Source organism: Rhopilema esculentum, chromosome 20 (assembly GCF_057945365.1).
Source record: "Rhopilema esculentum isolate cy_ngs chromosome 20, ASM5794536v1, whole genome shotgun sequence".
Classification (NCBI taxonomy): Eukaryota; Metazoa; Cnidaria; class Scyphozoa; order Rhizostomeae; family Rhizostomatidae; genus Rhopilema; species Rhopilema esculentum.
Window position 1 is genome coordinate 13946772 of NC_142834.1, and position 18228 is coordinate 13964999.

Consider the following 18228-nt stretch of genomic DNA (forward strand, 5'->3'; position numbering starts at 1 on the left):
GCTAGAAGAGCAGAAGGAAAAAGAAAACGACACAAGAAAAGGATGCGAAACGATTGAGAGAATAAAATACTAGAGCTATGATGTAGAAGCGTTTTGGTTCGTAAAGGAATTGAATCTAGAAAAATTTATGTTTTTCGAGTGTATTGTTTGGTTGAGTCGTTTAGGGGCGTTTCTGGGTTGTTGTTATGTGCGTCTAATATTGCTATCTGTTAAAGTGAGGGCATTGCTCTATGTGTAAAATTCTGTGAAATTGTATTGCAGGGTCTGTTCCAACGTGCAGTGATGGCCAACTTGTCTAGTGATAACCTTGAATTTTGTGCAGAGATAAAGCTAAGATAAAGAGATTTTGTTCTAATTAATTATGAATTTCACAAAGAATAAATACATTATGATACTGAGTTAATCAAGAAAAGAATAAAATGAGATTAACCGTCAGATGGCCTATTTGCCACTAAAACGTATATGTCACATTTCGTCGGTTCGAGGGGAAGGGTCATAAAGAAACCAAAAGGCAACGCCCAAACTTTATGAGTTAGCTTTGTGAGTTTGCAAATTTTGTGCAAGTGCAGCGATTGAAATGAAATGAAATGCTTGCTCTATAATTTCATCGTTATTTTATTGACCGCAAAATATTATTGTTGAGAAAATGTAAAAACTAAACGAACGGGAACGGAAACAAAATTATTTACAAAACAGACAAGGTGCACTCTGCAGACATTCTCTTGTCTTACCATGGATAAATTAATTAAAATGAAAGGAATGAAAAATTAAAAAATCATTCAAAACTCCAAGCACACTTGCAATGCATTGCGAGATTATCAGAAAGGCGGGAAAATTCTTTCAAAGTATAGAAAAAGGGCGGGATTATTAGAGAGGCGGGATTATTAGAGACGGTGGGAATAGAAGAGAGAATACGGCAACTGTAACTTCTTTATTCGATTTAAAGATATGCAGTCAGTCTGGCTTTTAATCGCAGGAGCTGAACGACAAGCTTTCTCCTTATATCAGCCATTCCGAACCCGTACAAAAACGGTTCAAAAAGGACCTTTGTGCATGCTAATAAGATCAATGGCCAATGAATCTTGACAGGAAAAAGTTCACCATGAACGATGCTATGCAAATGGCTAGTTGACAGGGGCAATAGGCATACGATGTAATACCCTGCTAGTGCGCCCGTTGATACCGCCAATTTCACCTCATTTTTGAAGAACCGGTTAGACTCTGCCCGGGCAGTGAACGGGCCATGCGGACTGATCCGCATCTTTTGGCGACAGATGATGTATAGTCGAGCTTGTGTTACTATTAGTACCAAGGTGGTGATGTAAACTGGGAGAACGACCGTGTACGATAATAGAGAGGGCGGGCTGCGAGGAGAAATGTTGGGTGATGCCGTTGCCGGTAAAAACAGGACACAAATTAAACCTTGGGAAAACGCGATGAAGCAAAGAGCAGCTAGGCCAATGTTCACTCTCCGTGCTGTCACTATTGTATGTAGTCGTAGGCAATGAACACAGGCTACGTATCTTTCAATTGATAAACCAATAATCGTTCCACTTGAGACTAGCAAACTTAAAAGGCCTTGAAGCAAAACAAAAGTCTTCATAACCCGACATTCAAGAGATATAGGCGATAAGGCCAAAATCTGACCAAACAGCAACACTGTACCACTCAAAAAGTACAGCAGATTGGAAACGCAAAGTATCTTTATCAGCATATGCCGAGGCAGAACATCCGGGATCTTTCTTATCAGTATCCAGAGTAAAAATGCATGCACAGGGAGTGCGGGCAAACAGATGAGTATCATATTCCTGGCAGACGTTGGAACACACGGATATTCTCTTACGACCGTGCTGTTGTTTATAGATGCGTCCATGTTGCACAGGGTTCGGATTCTATAGTACATTTGCTGACGGCAGGAAGGTCATTTATACCGCCAAATACGTCAAATACTCTCTGCGTCATTTTTGCACCTGTGCTTTATAGACAGATCAATCAAGTAGGCTGCACAACACCAGATCAATACTCGCTTACAATTAAAAAATGATTACTCCATAGCCACTGGCAGCTGTTGTTTTAAGTTGTAAGTTGCCTACACATTCGTAGAGGAATGACAAAACAAAATGGTAAATTTTCTAGTATTTGGTTTGTTTTCATGCAAAATTGTCAACCGCTTACATAAATATTTCACTGCTTTACACCTAGACCCAATTTGTGTGTAGCAGAAAGTAACACGTTTTGAAACAAAGATATCTTAGCAATGCCAACTGTGGAGAATGATTTTATAGCCATAAAATTGGGAAAAACCCGCGGCATCAATAAATTTAGAAGGTGATCAGAGATCCACTAGGAGAAACGTGAATCCTTTTTACAATAATTGATAGGGAATAACGTTGAAATGGTGAGGTAGGATGACCAGCTCCTTTCCCTGCTGTCTTTCCTCGTTCCTACGTGGGCCTAATTTGCTAATTTAACCTAATTTAAAAAAAATGTTTGCTAATTTTCAGAATTCCTCTTACTTTCTCGAATAACGTTACACTTTCGAGGCATTTCTTTATGAATAATATAAACTTTGCCCAGACACGATATTCTTGAGAGATTTTCGCTCTAAGCTTGAATGTATTCGTAAAATACCTTTCTCTTTTTTCAAAATTGATATGGTTAGTGGGAAACATCACACGCCATCGAATAGAAAACATGTTTTTAGAAGAAAAGAGATATGTCAGAGTCATTCGATTCGCTGTTACGAACATCGATAAACTAGCTTGTGTTTCCCAGACCCCTAAATTTAAAGTAGACCTCTACTTTCAATTTAGGGGTCTGGAGCACAGGCTACGATAAACAGACAACTGCTGAAAAATGAGACCCAAATATGCGACCAGAGGCTGAGCAATATTCTTATAATATTTTTAAAAATTTATGATTTTAAGCCTCAATATTTTCATATATAGCTTTAACTGTATATTAAGTATATTAATGTAACTAGGGCATTCATTTTCTGTCTTAGTATTTAGTTGTAAGCTGAAGGGATTTTTGTGTATAAAGAATTTAAAATGAAAATGAAAAATAATCATTATTTGTATAAAAGAAAAAGCTTATAGCGTGTGCTTATTTGAAATACGTTAATACAGCTAAAATAGTGCAACCGATGCATGTTATATTTAGCAAATATGGTTCGCTTTACTTTGCATACGTAGCTATATCTCTATTACAAAACATCTAAAGGTAGGATTACACGATCAAATTTGAGTCATTTTTTTCATCAAAAGAACATATGATGGTCATATATCATCGTACCAAAGTGCTAAATTTGCATTATATTCAACTTTTAGCACTAAAATTCTTACAAAGTTTGAAAACGTTTTCTCACTCATTATATTTTTCAAAAATTGCACCATGTTATGTAATCCTTTGGGTCACTTTTAAAAAGAAGAGGGTCTCAAATTAAAATGGCACTTTTTGAAAAATTAAACAAAGGCTGCTACTGAGAAAAAAACCGTACATTATCTGTCGCCCAATGTTCTATTTACTACAAAATAGCCACATGATGGAACCAAAGTCTCCTACATTTTGGCATAAGCTGTCCACAATGTCCAATTAATGGATCTAGATACCTACATGTTAAATTACTTTGTCAAAACTAACAGCTTACATTGTTTTCAGTTCTGTGGTCATCTTTTGAAATGCTTGAGGCATCAAATGTTTTTTCTCAAACTGCACTTCAAGTAAAATTGACCTACGTTGTGTCTTTGAATGTCAGTCTTGTAGATGCACCATACACAGTTTCTATATACATGTGTACGTTAGTCAAGACCTTCTTTCTTGTCCTTGATGGAAGACTATAACAAAAAGAGCCAAGCACTGAGCAGTGGCACACAATTAAATATCAATTCAATAAAATTCAATCAATATAAGTTCGATTTCAAATCAATTGAGGCTTGGCCATTGGAGGACAGCCATAGCTCTTGCTCCTCCCCAGGCTCTCCTCAAATGCTGAATGAGAGCTAAAGATTGCTCTCCTAAACTGTCTAAAAATCAAATTGCTCTCCTTGAAATCAATTTTTCTCTGTTTCCATTCTTGTTTACCTTCAAATAGCTCACCTGGAAATTACTAGGAGAGCTGTTTGCTGCTCCCCTGGTAAAAGTCTTATGGCCAGGCCTGCAGTTTAATCTTGTTCGTACACTAGAAATTCATTACATGAAAATACTGTAATATATATATTTAAATGATAGATTTTGCAAAAATGAGCTGCTAAAATTTGATAATGGTATGAATCTGGCCTCTCTGACAAAGAAAACAGGTTTTAATTGACAAGTGCAACCCCCCCCCCCCCCTCCCCAGAAATACCAGGGGAAGCATTGGAGTGCTCACAGTGCCTAAGTGGCAATTACTTTTAAAGAAGCAGCTTATGTCATCTTCAAATCAATAATTGGCCAATCTAAAAACCCCTTGATGGAATCAAGCTCGCTGATTGGCCAATGTTGATCAACAGATAGCTTAAGCCACTTTAGTATATGTCAATCACCTTTAAGATTAATTACTAAGTTCAGAAAATAGAAAAAGAAAAAACTAAATGCAAATACTTTCAACATTTTTAACATTTTGACAAAAGTTTGATGAAAAGGCAAATTCATAGAATCCTTTCATGGAATATTACACTATAGCTGAAAAGTTACTTACTTTAAACCTCTCTTCCAAAAGTGAAACCTCACTCATTAGATCTGTGATTGCATTAGTGAATGCTTCATGAGGGCTATAGTCTGCAGTGGTTTGCACTCTCAGTACAAATTTATGCTCCAGTGGGTGAGGCACTCTATAACCAGCAAAGATTACTTGTGGGTCTTTTAGCAGCTGCCTAAAATGTATAAATCAAAGCTATGTGTCCAAACATTTTCTGAGTGAAATTGGATAAGATTGTTATGAATGGTGCAGAAGGGTGCTACTCTAATATAATATTTCAAAAAAATGACACCCAGGAGATCATAGAAATCAATTTCTAGGAATAGGAAGTAATTATATATATTATATCCTGCTATGCCTGTTTTAGCTTGACTCTTAAAACAATAATCAAACCAGAAAATGTGGGGCTGTACCAGCTGGCCCCACCGTCTCTCTATGCACTTTGTTGATGCATTTTCAGTGCTTTTTCATTAACTTCTCATCAACATTTCTATCAAATTTCAAATTGGCCACTTTTCTTGATCCAAGCTGGCTGTGGGACGCTGGCTGGCAAGACGGTTTATTGAACAAGAACATTTAAAAACAAACTTTGGTAAACTTTATTTTCCAACAATCAAAGTATACCACAAAAATTAGACAAGATGTTTGCAAAGCAAATATTAAATGACTTACGCTCGTAGTAGGTTTCCTAAAGTATGATCCTCCTTCATGACAACAAAGTGAGCAGCATTTGGCACCTTTGTATCTTTTGTTATTGTAATCCTAGTTAGAACAATTGAATTACAAGATAAAAAACACAATAGCCAAAGGTTCCACTTAGGTTTATCCTGTCAATAGCATTCCTAGACTGCACTTGCATATTTGAGCTCATCTAGCTCCAGAACTGAGCTAAACCCCTCATAGTTTTGACGAAGAGAACAGAGCTTCAATTTTGAGTAGAGATGCAGGTAATTTTATTCTTAAAACAATCAATAATAGTTGAATATACTTTTGTTGTCTTCTTTTTTGTTTTGGCTAAAATTCAGACATGAACATGGGAACAGATAACATTTAGACATTTAAAACCAGTCCTTTAACTAAGTAGAGAGCTAAAACCAGTCCTTTGACTTTAGTGTTTAACAATAAGATTTTTCAACGAGCATCAGCCACATTTACTTTATTATGTATGTCTGCTGCATACAAGGGCTTGATAGTGTGAAACTTAATGTCAAGATCTGTGGTGCACCAAAGCAACTTGGTAGCAAGTGAGCGTATGCATAAGACACCAATTTTCTCAATTTGTGTTAATCTGACTAAAATAGATTCCAGTGCATTAAAGGTATATTAGCTTTTTATTAAGTCTCAGTATAAAGTGCAGTTAATAAGAAACATTGACAAGTCTCGATGTGATAACAACTTGCAGCTCAGAACAGTGCAATACCAGGCCTTCTCAGGAAAGGTGTGTGCGATCACACTCGCACATGCTGGTACAAGCCTCCACACACCGAGGAGTGTGTTTAATCACATGCCTATTTTTCTAATCTTTATTTTGTTTTTTAACCAAAACGCTGAAAACTAATAAGGTGACAAAAAAAGAAATTGTTTTGTGTTTTTTATTTTGATGTGTTTCATCGCTCTTGTCTACCGTACTGGGTCACTGTAATCATTTTAAGAGCTGTTCTGTGGCTGTTGTGATGACACTCGAATGCAATCAAACATGGACCAAATGACTGTAGCATCGGAGCTAGTAGTAGCCCAGCAAATTTCATTCAAATTTTTAAAAGTTTTGAATATGTGCAGTGATAAAAATTCCTTAAAATAAACTCTGCCCAGTGCTCATAAAAACTAAGAAGCAGTTTTATCATAGACCTGTGTTAGCATGCACATGTTTCTAAAATACCATTTTTGAATAATACCTAATGGCTTTTTCTTAGATCTTAGATCAAGAGTCGCCATATTGTGTTACAACAGCAACAGCATCAATAACATAATGGCGGCGTCGCGGCCTAAGTGCAAGTAAACTTAAATAACATAATATGCCTCAAACTGTTAACCGAGTCATAATTTGCAAAATTGGAACAATAATATGAATAATAAACACTTCAGGTATAACTTCTCACTTCTTTTCGCCTTCAAGAAGCAAAAAAGGTGCGAATGATTCCGGAGCGTTCATCTTTGCACGTCCAGGAGCGTGACGAAAACTCTGGAGCAATGCATTGTGGGATGTTATGGATTTTGAGACGGCGACTTGTTCATGAAAATCATCCTTCAAACCGACCATTACAATTGTATACGCAACACGTAAATACAACGTAATTGGCATTGTACACTTGCTGCTTGGCTGCACGATTTGATTTCTAGAGTTCTAAAGTGATGATGTCACAAAAATGTATCTTTAGAATTTTTGAATCTGGATCCCATCACCTGAAAGAGCATCATGAAGTTCCTCTAAATGTGCAAAATTAGTCATTTGTGTCGCGAATTGGCAGAGATATGGCCACATGTGTATTGGCTCTTTCCCCATCAAACCTCTGTATACTTTATGAACAGAACAAAGCCAAAATAACAGTGATTCGAGTGGCACCCAGGGTATCGCCCTATAGGCCTCTTTATAACGCTGCGTAACCGATTTAGCCCCCTCTCTATCAAAGGCGGTTTTACAAGAAAAATATTGAAATAAGCCTCCCAATACATTGTACGAGGAAGAAGATAAATGCAAGAATTTGTCTGTACTGATGGTCTCTGTCAAATATTTTAAGTTTGAAATGTTAAATTATTAATAATGCGAATAGTTTCTATTTCAGCAGCTCAACTTTTGTCATCCCTTCAGCCTTAGAGATCAAATATTTTTGCATTTCCTGATTTTTATTTTTTAACTGAGATTAGACTAGTTCGATAAATTTGCTTTGTTCATGGAAATTGGTTCAAAAGATAAAAAGTTCTGATTCTTTTGAAGAACAAAACCCTATCCCTCTCTGAAGAATCTCTCTCGTGCAGAACAGCAAAATATACTTCCTCAAGTTCAGTAGAACTTGTATTCTTCCCCTAAAGAGAAATTCGAGTATATTTTTCCGAGGAATCTCGGGCCAGAACATGGTAGAAGATCTTGAGAAAGTTTTGGAATTGGGGTAAAAACAAGGCTAGAATTCAGGGGTGTGGATGGATAAGGCAAGGGGGTTGAACTTCGCTTGCTAATGCTGAAAAATATTTTTTCTGATTTTTATTTGTTGTTTTTCAAGCAGTTTTGTGATGACCCCTTTGCTCTTTTTTCTCTACCCATGCCTGCATTGCATTTTGCATTTGGAACCTGTTACACAGTGAGAGGACGCTGGAATAGAAGGGAACAGCGGAGGAGGTAAACGTTTATATGCGGACTGCAGTATTGTATTTTGACCAGTTATTAAAGACAACATGGCTGACGAAAACAAGACTGAAAGGGAAGAGAGCAAAAGTCCGGCCTCAATACGTCGCGAGACCAGGTTAAACTTTTATTTTGCATTTCGACAATTGGTTTGATATTAGACTATGAATTTGTTGCCTTCTCCTTTACAGATGGGTTGCGATGCGCAGACCCAGCTTCCCACAATCCCGGAGTCGGCGAATTAAAACTTGCAGGCTTCATGTATTTTGAACTAGCATCATTGAACTAGAACTCTGAGATTAAAGATGCACGATTAGTAGAATTATTTTAAAGAATAATTTTGCGCATCTGTGTAAAGGTTCCTGCTTAAAAATGCATCTGAAATTAACCTTGTTTAGCCATTTTAAGTTTGTTTGCCAAATTAATACGATGTTTAAGTTTCAACAAACCAAAAGCAAAAACAATTTTAAAGTAAATGCTTTACACTTAATGTTTGATTGCTGCTAAAGTTTGCTTTTTGGATACACTTCTAGCTCTAAGCCTGATAATATAAATAGACTATGACGCTAACGATTTTAGAAAGTCGTGGTTCCAAGGGTTGAAATGTTTTTTCAAGAAAGAGTTTGGAATAAACCAATCGCAATTTATCAGACCAGTGATTAAGGCGAATGTTGGCGAATCCTCCCAATTTAAGTAAAAGTTTTGCCATATCAGTTACTCGAACCACTGACCCTTGGATCTGTAGTCCATGACTATAACCACTGAACCATCCTTGCACGGTATCTATCATTTTTTTAATTAACCAAATAATCATTCTTTCAATACCCATTTAAGATCTAAATTTGTAGCTGAAAATGACTCTATGAATATGACTTAAAGCCATTGTAAAATTGATATCTTCATCATCTTTATTTCTAAATTATGACATTTATCTACTCCATCAGTCTGTTTTGATTCTGAGTCTTAAAGGAAGCAATTTTTGTTAAGGTCGGATGGGCATCTGCTGCGAATGTCTCGAACGACTGAAGCCAGAGCTGCCACAAGAACAAGGAGTTATTCTACCAACGATTCAGATGAGTTAGAAGAGAAGCTCTATGATGGACCTAGAAGAATTTCTTTCTCTGAAGTTCTACTTGGCAGAAGAAGCTTGTTTAGTTCAAATCAGCCTGTTGTCAACCAAACTGTGTTAGAAGAAAGTATTAGCGCTCAGAGTTTGGCTGAGCCAGATGGATTGTCGATGTCAACTGATAGTCACCAGGAAAGCCAAGATACTTTGACCAACCAGAGTGGCGTGGAGCAACAGCCACCTCGTGAAACAACACAAACAGATCATTTAAACAAACGACTACTTGATTCATTTCTGTCACGACTTGGCAATTTTGCTGGAGTGTTGACTCCGGGAACTGTCTATCACAGTGAGCATGCAAATGAAAATGAAATTCAGGAATCTGGGGATTACAGTACTGTGTATTCTGATGACTTATTGATGGACAGGATTTATAGAAGAATTAACAGTAAAAATGGACATAAGAAATAGTATCACATGCATAATATATAGATTTGTTCCCGTTAGCAAGGGTGTCAAACTCTAGCCCTACTGTTTTCTTTAAATATACTGGTACGTACTATCCAAATTCAAATTCTTGTCTAGGCTTAGTCGGTTTTGGCTTGTTCCATAATTTCCCCTCTGGTTTGGATTGTGGCTCTAACCATGTTTTAAGTTATGGCCCTTCTATGGTTGAGTTTGGCACCCCTATGCTAGAATTATCATGAGCCGAGGCCATCGTCAGAATGATGTGCACAGCCAGATTGGGAAAAGTATTCCATTGATCAATGCACTGATAAATTCCTTTGTGTCAAATCTGATGCAAAAGGCCATCAATATTTCTAGGTTTTTATTCTATGATTTTACCCCAAATGTATATGCATCTGACATTCAAATCAAATCTTGATCATAATTGTATTATTTTCAAAGAGATTATGTCATCAAACAGCTTAGTAATGTTGTCAGATTATTTGTGTTACGATTCCAATGTATAAACATCATACTATGTAATATACAAATAATAAATAATCATATATATATTCTTTAATTTTGATTTTAACAATTTGAGGTAAGACTAGATTGATGTCAGTGCCCTAATGTGTGGTACTGAGATAAACATTCACTTAACATACACTGTATATAGATTTCATAAACATCCTGCCATACTATATTGATTTTTAATAATTTTCTAGCCAGAAACAAATCTTGGTTTTATCTAAAGTTTTATAAATATATTCCACCCCAGTTTTGTTATTGAATTTTAAGATTTTGTTCATTTTTCTGTTTTACTGATGTTTAGTACCTGTTCATGATATGCCTAAAGTTGGAAGTATGTAATCCTGTACATGATTCTAAGATTGTGATGGTAATATGAGAATGATTAAATATATAAAATCATTTATAGCGAGTTTTCATTCTAGATTTTTATTGTCTGCCGAAAGATATGTTTCAAGCTTGGCATATCTGCTTATTGTGCATGTCAAATTACACCTCAAGACTAGGTTTCAAATTTATAGCTTGCATACATTAAATACAAAAGAATCCAGTGCCAAAGATTTTGTTAAATTGATTTTCAGGGGAAGAAACTTCCAAGTAAATTTCGGTGAGAACTTGAAAAGTTTCGGTGAGAAGAAACAATTTTGGTGAATATAGAAATAAAACGATTTCTTCAAGCTATTTCTATCTTCGACATAAAATTATCTGGAACGCAATCATAAAAGTAACAAAATCGAATGTTTTGTTGGCAACTCAATAAATGTTACTCTAAAGAGTGAGCAAGAATATGATAATTTTTTATTTAGAGAAGGTCTGTTTGTTTCATTTTTTATAAATCATGGAGGAAAATTAATTGGAAACGTTTACATTTTGCAATTTATTCGTTCGCCAATCGCAACGAGGGGACAAGAAATTCTGATCGATTGTGAGCTAAAAATTGAGGTGTCCAAATTGAAACATCTGGGGCTTTAAAACGAAATAATTGAGAGAATTTATGAAGAGCCAGTAGAATCATCTGCTCAGCCCATAGAGAACTCAAATTTTTTGGATGTAGAAGGCGAAAAAAAAGAAAGGTAAGATGAGCTTGATATCGTATCTGTTGATGACGAATGAAAACTAAAAACTGATATGTAAAATGAAGGTATAGTAACCCATAAAAAATATAAAAGAAGTTTATTTTATTCATTCGAAAACCAATCGGTGTAAAACAAGATATAGGTGTATAAATAGGTGTTCGGTTGCCCTGCTTCACCTGCCTCAGGGTGTTAGGAAGTATTAAATATAATTGAATACAGAACATTCTAATATCTAAATTCCAATATATTTTGTAATGTCAAATAAAATAAGTATGCGCAAAACGTAAATGAATTAAATAAGGAAATTTCGTACGATGCAAACGACTGAAAATTTACGACATCAAAATATTGGAGGGTAGGTCGAAGAAGTACACTGATCGGATGCGACTACTTCCAGTGGCGTTGATAGGAAAACTTATAGAAAGTTCATTCCCGTTCAATTCGTATATTTTAAAATTCCTCTTGCGTATAGAGTTATTTAAATGGAATAAGTACACTTGATATAAACTTACAGAAAATGAAACTAACAAAATTAGCTTATATAAACAACTAAATAAAAAGCTTGATTACATCAAGTACAAAATACATAACACAAATTATGGGAATTGTATGTCGGGACCTCTCTTGAGGAGGAGCACACTAAATAGCTAGGCTGGTTGAAGAGAGAGCATCCTCTGTATTAAAAAATATTATAGAACTTTGGAAATTGTTTCAAACTGATAACTCTCCATTATTGAATAATAAATTAAATCTTTTATGTTTTTATATAAATTATTGAATAAAAATATTTTTTTAAAAAGTTGGAACGGTGAGAAATTTAGATTTTCAGAGAAGTATCTGACAACTTTTATTTTAAAAAAAATTGAACATAAAATGATATTAGAACTGAAATAGAGAATAAAAGTATTATAAACCATACTATTTGAAGGTTTTCTGGGCTTCTCCTCAAAAAAGGTACTTTTAAGTATCAAACTTTAATGAATCAAGTTTTCTATCTTATTTAGGACAACAGAAGAATTCGTTTTTTATCCAGTTATAGATATCGTTTCTCGCAAAATGTAACATATAGTTGAAAAATAGACAACCGTGTTATATTGCCGACAAGTGCAAAAATTTTCCAAAAAAGATTAATTGTTTAGCTTTACAGGGTTGTTCTTCGCTGATATACTGTAAATGTAGCGTCGGCTATTTCGCATCATCTCCTACTTCTCTTAAGCGTAACGATAGGGCGCATCATACATGCGTTCATTTTGTCACACGTGGACGAGTAACCTGGGACTAGCAGAGTCCTAGCCTGCACCATTTTCAAGGCACACTTTTCAAATCTTGTTAAGAATCTTTCATACTTACACAACAAAACCTGCACGAGCATCAATGAATACCTCCAAATATGCTAAATGTTAGCTAAATGTATTCCAAATGAATGGTCCAAAAAATTGCTACACGCATGCTTTTGTCTTTCAAATCACTGTAACTTGGTCCCTGTCTGTTCATAACTTTATATAAAGGCGAACCAAAATAGTAAACGTCAAATCTTCCACTGACCATATATCAGTAGTGGCGGACTGACCGGTCGGGATACCCTCACAAAATTATTACAATTTTTTCCTTATATTGCTATTAAATGAAAAATCGTATTGTTTGGTAGGGGCCCTCTTCTGTTGCCATGACACCGAGACTCTCTCAGGATTAGTGGATAAAGAATGAATAGAAATATCACTATGGGTATTAAAGTACTGGAAAAGCATTTTCCAAAATTTTGGGCCCCATTTAAGCAAGAAGAATCCAGGGCCCAAAGCTTACTGTCTCTAATGCAATAATACGATACTTAACTGGAAGTTCCAAAATCTGATAAATTTTCATTTCAGGCCCTCAGTTTAAATGTTTTCATTAAAACATAGGTTAAGGTGGTAAGGACATGACAATTTTTGTGGCTCAAATTCTAGGAAGGTACATTATTTAAATGCTAACCAAATAGATTTGAGAGTATAGATCAAAACAGCAGAAGGGCTCAACCCCATCAGCTCTGACAAAATTTTTGCTCCAGCACATCCATACCACCAACGATCTTAGGTATAAACCATCGGTACTTACGCCAAATTTGGGTGTATTTACTCGGCAAAATTTTGGCATAATTCCATTGTGGTGGTCTGACTGTGCTAGTTTTAAATTCTAAAATTTGCTGACGTGGCGAAAACCATGCGAGATTTGCCCTGACGAACTTTGCAAAATAACAGGCTCGTAGACACTGGGGGCAGGGGGCAATGCACCCTCTTAATAAGTTTTAAATGACTCCCATTGTAAACTAAACAATAAAAAGAAACGAGATACAGCTGGAAGACTGAGATGCATTTCAAGCTTTATGCTCATAGAAGTGTAGACATGAATTGACATCATATCACAACTAAAATCGCAAAAAGTATTGGTATTTTGTCAAAGGTTATTTCACCACATACCAACTACGGTATAACCAATTGGGGCGGTGCCTATCCCAGCTCGCAAAAAAAAATTAGCAAATGTTTAAAGAAAGCAGTGAGAATTATTACTTTTAAAACGCAAATGGAACCTTCGAAACCAATCCTAAAAAACTTTAAATTGTTGAATTTAGAAGACACATACAAACTGGAATGTGCCAAATTTATGTTTGAAATATCTAAAGGAAGCTATTCCAGCCTTTATTCATACTTATTTCAACTAGCGAGCAACCAGCATAATATCGATACACGGCAAGCCAAATCTGGTAAATTTTATACTTCAGCAGTAAGAACTAATTATAAGAAAAACTTCATCACGCATTCAGGAATCAAAATTTGGAATAGTATCCCTCAGAACATTCGAAATTCTAGTACAAAAAAATCCTTCACTCAACTGTACAAAAGAATGCTATTTGACAATTATTAATTGTAAGCTTTTGGGAAAAATGACCCATTGGACCCATGAAAACCTTACTCCGGAACTTTCATTCTTCTTAATTTTATTTTACTTTTCCTTTTAATTTTGATTCGATTTTCCGATTTTTTTTCTAAAAGAGCACAGCAATTATAGGGAATTATTGTAAATGAAAGCTTGTACGTGTTGCCAAGGATCGTCCTTTCGTCAAAATTGGTGTGGCAAATATTCTAGATGCATTTTCTGGCCATCTCTGTAATGTAATATTTCGAAAAATTTTCTTGAATTCAGCCAGAATTCCTAACCATGTTGGTGGCCTTTATTTAAGCCCTGAATAATCTAAACATTTCACCCCGTCCCCTACTTCATTATCGTTTCGCCTGCCCCTACCTGTCACTGATGTTACCATCTTGGTTGCTGCGCAAACAATCAATTAACCTGGCTGCTTAACCATTGATCGAAAAAACATCAACCACTATTATGCTTTGACTGGAAAATTACATATCAAGATTTTCTTGAATAACATAGATATTTCTTGAATAACTTAGATATTTCATTAAGTTCTACCCTGGGTACCAGAGCCTCAGTGATCGAAAATGGTGACCCCTCTAAATACCATTCGCCGTTTTTTATCACTGAGGCCACCCTTTAAAAGTCCTTCAGCTAGAAAACAATAATTCCCCTCCCCGCAATATCATGATTTTCTCTCATCTCTTATCTACGTCAGAATGAAATTTCCAATGAAAATGGTGCTGACCTGGACTAAGGATTGTAAATTAGACATACGCCTAAATCCCTCCCCTGTATATCAGCTTGGTATTTTAAGCTGATTTTCCATATTTAGAGGCATTTTTTGGTGTTCTTATACGGTGTTATGTACAGTATGTATTTAAAGGAAATAATGCTAAAAATAGATCTTCCAATGACGTCACATCGGGGTGTAGGGGTAGCGAATCTGCTAGGTTTTCCTGTCAAATTCTGAAACAAGCAAAAATCTGAAATCTGCGTACAAAACTACCCAACCTCTGCAGATCGACAGACCCCTACACCCCCCTCACACTTAAGAATTCTATTTCAAATGTTTTTCTTTAGTCTCTTTGAAAAAGGTAAGCATGAGTAAGATACCTATTACAGAAAAGCCATGCAAAATTCCGAACGACAAGTGAATGCTAACTTGATGGACATAAAGCGCTATGAACTGTCCTAAGCAAGCCCCTGCTTGGCCAGCCGCTTCAGAAATGCCACAACCGAAGGACCTGGTCGATGTTGGAATAAGTTCTGCCCCGTAAACATACACAATGGTGTTAAAAGCCGCAAATCCTAAACCTGAAAGGGTCATAAAAATCGTTAGGAGCCAACCACGAATATCCCAATACAACGGTAAAATACACAAAGATAGGTATGTAATCAGAAAGTAAAAGGACTGTCTTCTTGTGAATTTCCCTAACAGAAAATACGATGTAAAAACAGCAAGCAATGCGGAAATCTCCAAAGCCCAAATATATTTGTAAGTGAAGTCCACGGAGCATGATGTTTCTTTGTTTAGATCTGAATTTTCACCAAACTGCATCGCTCCAAATCGCATCATTGCTGCATATAGAAATCCTAAAAACTGCATGTAAGAAACCAAAATGATTCTTTTTGCAATCTCAAGCGGAGATAAATCCTCTTCGTCATTTTTCTGTTCAACACTGAATTGTCCACCAGAGCTACTTCCCAACAAAGAAATATATCCTTTCTCCAAGCCATTGATTCGGGCGATCCTTTGCAGCGAATCTTCTGCATCGTCAGTCCGGCCAGAAACCAGTAAGTATCTTGGAGATTCGGGAACTAAACACATCAAACATGCCCCCACTGCAAGGGGTATTGCCTCGGAGAGTATGACGAACCATCGCCACGTCAAGTGTTCTATCGAGATTCTACCAGCAAAAATCCCATAAGCAGTTCCAGCAAAAAATGTTACATGCAACAAAGACGAATATTTTCGCTGGGAAAGTGGCAAAATTTCTAGTAGGTAGGTATATGCTATCACGTTACTTGAAGATACAAGACCAATAAATCCTCGAATTATGCCCATGAGATATAAGTTAGTAGAGAACGAGTAGAGTGCAGAGAAGTAAGAATTAAATATAAGGACCAGAATCAAAATCTTTCTTCTGCCATATATGTCTGCTAATCTGCCAAGCAAGATCGATCCAGGTATGTTTGATAATACTTCAGGAAGGACAAGCCATGTTGAAGTCAAGTAACTCAGACGCCAGTGTTTACGGAGGTACGGTTCAAGTATGGCGAGAAGGCTATTTGTCGATCCATAGCAGAAAAGTCTATAGCCCATAACGAATATTGCCATGATTTGAAACTTTCCAAAACCGATAGCTTCGAGCTGTGAGTTAATATCGAATCGATCCATTTTGGCTTGGATAGTGGATAGACTTTACTCCTAACCACGTCACGGCCCAATGCATTCTGGTACTCGTAGTTAAACCCAGGAACATTTTTGTTTATGTCTTTTACGGCGATCAGTCGAAGTTCTGTAATTATTCAACACTCTTTGCTCAAATAATCAAACAAATCATGAAAATACGGCAGAATATACCGAGCAGCCAATCTTTCATATTTTATAAAGAGCGAGTCTCGTACCCAGGGTAGGCAAACCTAAGTCTTCGAATATTTAATTATTCTACTGAGAGTGAATTTTTCTACACAGATCAGTCGGGTCTTAGGCCATTTTACTCCGTATTGAAATGCTTACTTAAGAGTACCAATGGCTGGTATCCGAATTTCGACAAGGGACTCTTGTCTGGAGTCATCTTCATCGACGTAAGGGGGGGTTATACATAAAATCGATCATTGTTGGTACATTTTAAAACCATTGTTATTCTACAACATAAAGATTTGACCTACATCTCATCTAACAAGGGAGCCTTAAGCTGAATTTACACTGGACGCGTCACGGCGCGGCGCGTCATGACGCTGACCAAATATGGTTAGCATTTTCGGCAGCTATGCGCACGCAGCGCGTTTTTTCAGCCACGCGTAACCGAGCGTCAAAGTTAAATAAATTTAACTTTGACGCTCGGTGACGCTTCAGAACAATAGAAAACCTAGAGGACAGCCAGAAACGTAAAAAAGGAGTTTCTGAAATAGGCCATTATAAAACTGTATTGCTTGTACTGTAGAATATACTTTGATGAGTCTCTCTGATTAAAGCATCGGGGGGCTAAATCCTGAAAGTAACAAAAACAAATCGCATTTATATTAGTTCATGATAAGTAACAGTATTATTCGTGTTTAGAGTCTCTTCGATGATATAAAGTTGCCTCGTCGATTCAATTCAACAATGATTTTGAGTCATTATATGTTCCGTTTTGGTAAAAAAAGTATTTCAATCACTCCCCGTTAAGCTTTCAATACCTTCCAAAGGTATACTTCCGAGGGATTTAATACATGGAAATTTTGGGGAGTGTTGATAAAAATAAGGTGTTTAATTTTCCCTCGAATTTTGGCAGGAAAGGAAACCCCATGAATCCGTAAAGCCAAACATTTTGCTAATTGTAGTAAGACCTTCAAAATCTTTGATATCAATAAATATTTCAGTTCTCTAATGAATGCTTGAAGAGAATCGTCTTCCTGTCAAAACATTGGCCAACCTCTCGAACCGAAATGTCGAAGAAACCGCACGAGACTAATTGAAATACATAGAATACCTCGATGCCAAGATGACGATTCAGGCCAAGATGCTGTTTTTGATATATTAGCTTCAGATTACCGTTTCATCCGTTTCTGTAGCAAACTTAAATGTCCGGCTTGATTTTACAATGCAAGGAATCCAGTACAACTTGTCGAGAATTTTGCAAGTTTGCTGTGAACAGTATTGGAAAACAGAAGAAAACGCGCCGCTCGATGACGCACCGTGTGTGAATAGGATGAAAAATGCATGACGCGACGCTCGATGACGCTCAGTGGCGCGCTGCGCCGCGACGCGTCCAGGGTGAATTCAGCTTTATAGTGCAGTCGCTTAGCAGTTGAATTGTGCATTTCATGATACAAGCATGAAACTTGGTACAAGTACATAATTTGACATGCTGAAAAACATGGGTTGCAGACCCCAATTTAAAAACTTCCCCAAAAGCTATTTTTTAGACTGGGGTACTTGTACCCAGTCCTCCTTCGGGCCTTTCTCTATATCTTTTTACCTATGCAA

At 36.5% G+C, this 18228-nt stretch overlaps 3 protein-coding genes across 3 annotated transcripts; 1 reads left to right on the forward strand and 2 right to left on the reverse strand.

The window, feature by feature from the left end:
• Nucleotides 1–373: 373 nt before the first annotated feature.
• On the reverse strand, nucleotides 374–6892 carry LOC135687546 (DNA-directed RNA polymerase II subunit RPB11). The gene is made up of 4 exons (XM_065204128.2): nucleotides 6778–6892; nucleotides 5351–5440; nucleotides 4679–4853; nucleotides 374–3836 (listed from the first exon to the last, which is right to left on the reverse strand). Exons 1-4 carry the CDS (start codon nucleotides 6828–6830, stop codon nucleotides 3801–3803), a joined length of 354 nt encoding a protein of 117 aa, XP_065060200.2. The 5' UTR covers nucleotides 6831–6892; the 3' UTR covers nucleotides 374–3800.
• A 1100-nt stretch (nucleotides 6893–7992) lies between these two features.
• On the forward strand, nucleotides 7993–10465 carry LOC135687437 (uncharacterized). Its single transcript, XM_065203994.2, has 2 exons — nucleotides 7993–8136; nucleotides 9006–10465. Exons 1-2 carry the CDS (start codon nucleotides 8069–8071, stop codon nucleotides 9553–9555), a joined length of 618 nt encoding a protein of 205 aa, XP_065060066.2. The 5' UTR covers nucleotides 7993–8068; the 3' UTR covers nucleotides 9556–10465.
• On the reverse strand, nucleotides 9659–16565 carry LOC135687469 (synaptic vesicle 2-related protein-like). The gene has a single exon (XM_065204026.2). It carries the CDS (start codon nucleotides 16432–16434, stop codon nucleotides 15094–15096), a length of 1341 nt encoding a protein of 446 aa, XP_065060098.2. The 5' UTR covers nucleotides 16435–16565; the 3' UTR covers nucleotides 9659–15093.
• Between the last annotated feature and the right edge of the window lie 1663 nt (nucleotides 16566–18228).

What these genes read in the sequence shown, in the direction of transcription:
- LOC135687546 (XM_065204128.2), bottom strand. Translation starts at nt 6,830, where the DNA reads ATGAACGCTCCGGAATCATTCGCACCTTTTTTGCTTCTTGAAGGCGAA. An exon ending in TTAGGAAACCTACTACGAGC is followed by an intron (nt 4,854 to 5,350) that starts GTAAGTCATTTA and finishes TATACATTTTAG; the next exon opens with GCAGCTGCTAAAAGACCCAC. An exon ending in TTTTGGAAGAGAGGTTTAAA is followed by an intron (nt 3,837 to 4,678) that starts GTAAGTAACTTT and finishes TTTTTGTTATAG; the next exon opens with TCTTCCATCAAGGACAAGAA.
- LOC135687437 (XM_065203994.2), top strand. Translation starts at nt 8,069, where the DNA reads ATGGCTGACGAAAACAAGACTGAAAGGGAAGAGAGCAAAAGTCCGGCC. An exon ending in TCAATACGTCGCGAGACCAG is followed by an intron (nt 8,137 to 9,005) that starts GTTAAACTTTTA and finishes ATTTTTGTTAAG; the next exon opens with GTCGGATGGGCATCTGCTGC.
- LOC135687469 (XM_065204026.2), bottom strand. Translation starts at nt 16,434, where the DNA reads ATGGATCGATTCGATATTAACTCACAGCTCGAAGCTATCGGTTTTGGA.